Source organism: Cyprinodon variegatus, unplaced genomic scaffold (genome assembly GCF_000732505.1).
Source record: "Cyprinodon variegatus isolate N-32 unplaced genomic scaffold, C_variegatus-1.0 Scaffold138, whole genome shotgun sequence".
Classification (NCBI taxonomy): domain Eukaryota; kingdom Metazoa; phylum Chordata; class Actinopteri; order Cyprinodontiformes; family Cyprinodontidae; genus Cyprinodon; species Cyprinodon variegatus.
Window position 1 is genome coordinate 811,784 of NW_015150591.1, and position 4,736 is coordinate 816,519.

Consider the following 4,736-nt stretch of genomic DNA (forward strand, 5'->3'; position numbering starts at 1 on the left):
ATTTACACTTCCTCATATTTTCCAGACAAAAAGTTAATGGTGCATCACCCAAATGTCCCGGCCGCAACAACGCTTTTATTGGTTCCGCTATCGGGACGGAACCAATAATGGCGAGCCATTTTTTTTTTAAAGAAAAAAAAAGGTCAATTTTAATGTTTTATTTAGATTACAAAAATAAATCATAATAAAAATAATCCTATTTATGATGTTTTAAAAATTAAGACCTACGAAATACTGATTTAAGACATTTTAATACCAATTAAGGCCTTAGTTTTATTTTGATGATTTCAATGCCTTTTAAGACTTTTTAAGGACCCGCAGGAACCCTGTAAGAACTAGGCTGAAAATTTGGTTTTAGGTTGAATAGGGAGGCACAGACCAGTCTATTAGCGAGATCAAATATTAACCAGAATTAGCAGATCAGCTCATAAAGAAATGCATGTCTACTTCATGTCGATGGTGATACTTTTAGGATTAGAGATGATGCACAATTCAACTTTGAATCAAATTTAGTTCCTAAAAAATCACTGAAGTATTTATTATAATAATTCTATCAGATTTGGAGATTTATGCTAATGCAAAAAGTAAGACTGTAACTGTACAATAAATAACAGCTGTTAAAAACGTGCTTGTGGTAGTTAAGCGCGGACATACCTTCTGCTCTGCTACATCCATAATGAGCTCCCCATACATGTTAATAATCTGAAATCGAGAAAGAACAGGATACCATCTTTTTATCCGTAATGTACAGAAAATATTTTTAAAGGATATAAAACAAGAAAGTAATTCATTTTAGTGAGTAGGTTGGATTGATAGTCATAAGCCTCTACAGAATCTCTTTACCTGATCATTAAGCCAGTTCTGATCCTCCAGGGTGCCGAGGTCCTCCAGTCTCAGATTGTGTTTATTATACGTGACCATGAAGCCTGCAACAGGAACAGATGCCAGACCGGCTCTGTATCGAGTCATCTCTCTCCTGATGTCCACTTCACTGAAACGGAAAGATAGGAAGGCAATGTGGGGATCAGTTCAGCTTGGATTTAGTTTGGTATTTTTACCTGACATTCAAATGTTAGTTTGTGAAAAGGAATTATTTGTAAGAAATTGGAAATTAAAAATATATGTTTGGGTTCAAACACAGACACTATTACATTGCAACAGCAGCAACTAAAGAAGAGGATTTTACATGTTCTACAACACAAATCAATAATACTAACCAAAATAAAGACATAATTATTTTGTTTAAAAAGGGACCCTTGAAAAATTATTTCATTTTTTCCCCGTAAAATACAGATTTCACTGTATTTTAATTATAAAGTTATATTTACTCTGTCTATCTGTGTCTCCATCTACTGAGAAAAGAGGTCCTGTTTTCTTGTTTGTAATTTTCTGACATCTAAATGTTTCAGTGTCTTCAGAAAGGTGCTTATTATAAAAGTAAATAAAAATAAAATCTAAACTACTTCGTCCTGTTTGAAAGAAAACAATCTGCTCTGAAAATGAACAGTGGCCTAGTTAAAGTCCTGACCTAAATCTGATTGAGTTGCTATAACCTGATCTTAAAAAGATACGTTAAACTCTAAAGCCTCTGCAACCGTCAAATCTGTCTCAAAAAAATCCCGACTACGTGTCGGACGGTCGCAAACCCGCGCAGACCTCAAGCGGAAGTGCACAGACAAAAAGCAGCTGTGATAGGTCCTTCGTATGCCTTTCCGGTTATCTGTGTGGTAGTTCTTCTCGATTCGGTGCCTGGGCACGCCGTTTTTAAAAACGGAGGTACAACTAAAATGGACAGCTACAATGAAATGGTAATCTGTCTTTTTGCCAACTCCATTAACAGAACCTGTTTCCCTTCGATGTCTAGCAACTCTAGATTCATCTCCATGAGCGTGATATCTTGCAGAAGCACCATTGTTGTTTTGGATGATAAACACTCCCGCCGGTACCGTCAAAGTTCTCGTGACCATCTGACGAAGTTCTCGAATAAGCACCCCCTTGTGCTTTGGCGGGAAACTGTTGTGCGTCCCTAGAATTTCCAGACCGATGGTGCAGAAGCATACCAGCAAAACTGGTTTGCGACCAGACCCAAGCGACATTTGATGTGTGCGGTTGCAGAAGTCTAATCTGCCCTGAAGGGCGGCCCAGTTATTAGATTTAAGGGGAAACCTGCAGGTTTGGATTCAATTCTTAAACAATATAAAACGGACTTCTGTCAGAGCACCATGTTTAAATAAGTAATGGAGTTGCAAACAATATAGGTCTTAATAAACTTTATGAGGTGGCAGGCTGGATTAAAATTTTTTTCTCTTAACAAACATTTGGTATTCAACGTTTTCAGGCATTCATGGGTTACATTTATGTGGAAACCCCCACCCTGATACAGGGGAACAGAACATCTTTCCTGTTCAGCCAGGCCAACAGTTCCCTCTAACTCTGCTTTCAGAGACATAGACAGGTATTGCAGGCTAACAAAGAAGCCAAACGACCCACCGTCTGGGTCAATTTGCATGTTTTCTAAGCCAAAACAAGGCTTTGTTTTTGGTCCACTCTATAAAACCTCGAACCCAATGCTATTTGAGACATTTTGGATTCAAAAAGCTTCCTGGATGGGAAGCGAAATCTCTTCAGACTTGGAAATAAGTCCAGTGGATTGTTTTTTGGAAGCTGGAAAGTCTGCAACCACATGTGTTAAAAAGATTTTAACTCAAACAGCACTTGGTCTTTTTTGTAAGCTGCTTTTAGTTTAGTAATGCATGTTTTTCTGATCAAAAACAGTACAAGCAGTCATTATTCAAACTCAGACCAAATGTCCTGCATGTTTAAGGCGTTTCCCTGCCTCCACACACCTGCCTTTAATAAATGGTTGATTAGCAACCACATGTACCCCATGGTATCTGCTTAGGACAATCATTTAATGCAGGTTTGCTGGTGCAGAGAAACATCTAAAGCATGCAGGGCAGTGAACAAGAAAAATATCATGATAAATTCTACACATCAATATGGAAAGAATTAGCATGTGTGTTGCATGCATGTCTGTGTGTTTTCACTAACCTGTTGCTGACATCAGAGTTGCCGTTCTCTTTCAGGTGTTCTACGACATCAGATTCAGAAAGAGGAATAAAGCTCCCATATTTTATATAGAAGCTCTCCAGAAACTCTAAAAGAAAAAATCAAAGATGCAATTAACTTATTTATAATCCCAAATGGCAAAAGTGCAGCTTTAAAGAAGTTGGTATGTAGAACAGCAGTTATGAAAGTAGTAACTTAAGGTTCTTGACAGAAAAAGTAAAAGGAAATTAGAGAGACATGAAAAACACATAATTTAAGTTTCTCATAACATCAAAAAACTAATTACCAATAAAAGTAAAATGCAGTTAAGATTTAGAGGAGGTGTTGAATGCTTTTCTCTTATGATAAATGCACTTTTCTATGTACAAACAATAGTAATTATTTCAAAGGTTTGGCTGCACTCTAGTTTTTTTGCGCGCACTCCAGTTAATATCACAACTGTCTGTCAGAAATGAACGGGAAAGTGGAAAACTAGACTTTATTCATTAGGACTACATATTCAGATCATAAACACTTTAGGAATGTCATGTAGGGTTGTCAAAATTCTAAACAACATATCTGGTAATATTACTAATTAGTTGATAAATTGATATCAAAGACAATTGTAATTTGCTTTGTTCATTTTACATATCTGGTTTATTTAAAAGGATAATACCACAGACATGCTCAACTTATAGTCAATGTATTTTATTCACTTTCTGTTAATTATATTTCATTATAACAGGTGTTAAAACAGAACCTAATAGAAACATTGAAACTTCTTCTATGCACCCAAATTAACTGCTTTGTAACAAACACTGTTCACTATTCCTCATTGGTTCTGCTTTTACTTCCAGAGCTGCAAACCGGCAGAAAGCAGACTGTGTTTCTGCATTTCCAGGCTAACAACTAATTAGTAAGAGTGAAATAAGTAAATAAATGAAAGCAGCTCCACTGGTGAACCAACCACAGGGAATTCTTATTTTTTTGCACACAAGGAAGAAGAGATAGAATTCAGTGATAGAATATTATCTCTCTTCACACTAAGGATGCCAATCAAAAGAAAAACTGTGTCTCAGCTAAACGTGGATATGGAAAACAGTTGTTATGCATTAATAGCATCTCAGAGTGAAGCAGTTTCAATGCCTGGGTTCACTCAGAGATCATCTATCTAAATAAATATGTTAGATGGAGTGAATTCCTACTGACCACTTTAAGGACATTACACCAGGAACACATTCACCAATCGGTGCTCATAAACAGACACATTCATACACTGATAAACAGAATAGTAAAACAATTGTGATGAAGTGTCTCGACCAGAGACCCATCTACATAAAACAGGGTATCGCTAAAATCAAACCTGGTTGCAGGATGACTTATAAACCCAAACAGACTCATTTTTCTTCATTTGAAACAATGAAAAGGGGATTAGAAAGCTAGCCTTGTTCACAGATTGCATGAACTTTCCAAAAAAAGTAAAAAAAAAACAACAATCCCCTGGACTCTGTTTCCAAGTTTGAAGACGTTTCCAAAGAAGACAGGTGGTTGAAAGGGGAGTAAAGGAAGCCATTTATGTTAAGAAAGAAAAATCAACCTTAAAGGAGAAGTTCGGTTTTTTACACTTTAAGCCCATTTTCTGTAGTGTCCAGGATGAAATCGAATGATCGACACCAAAAGTTTGACAA

The 4,736-nt window shown here is 36.5% G+C and overlaps 1 protein-coding gene across 1 annotated transcript in view; it reads right to left on the bottom strand.

Annotated features, from left to right (window-relative positions):
• The window catches only part of LOC107085968 (sentrin-specific protease 5-like), a 25,439-nt gene that overhangs the window by 13,389 nt on the left and 7,314 nt on the right, over window positions 1–4,736 (bottom strand). Inside the window, exons 2-4 of the mRNA XM_015376670.1 lie at window positions 3,052–3,157; window positions 844–991; window positions 655–702 (exon numbers count right to left, since the gene is read on the bottom strand). Of these exons, the coding sequence (XP_015232156.1) occupies window positions 655–702; window positions 844–991; window positions 3,052–3,157 (302 nt within the window). The remainder of the gene's footprint in view (window positions 1–654; window positions 703–843; window positions 992–3,051; window positions 3,158–4,736) is intronic.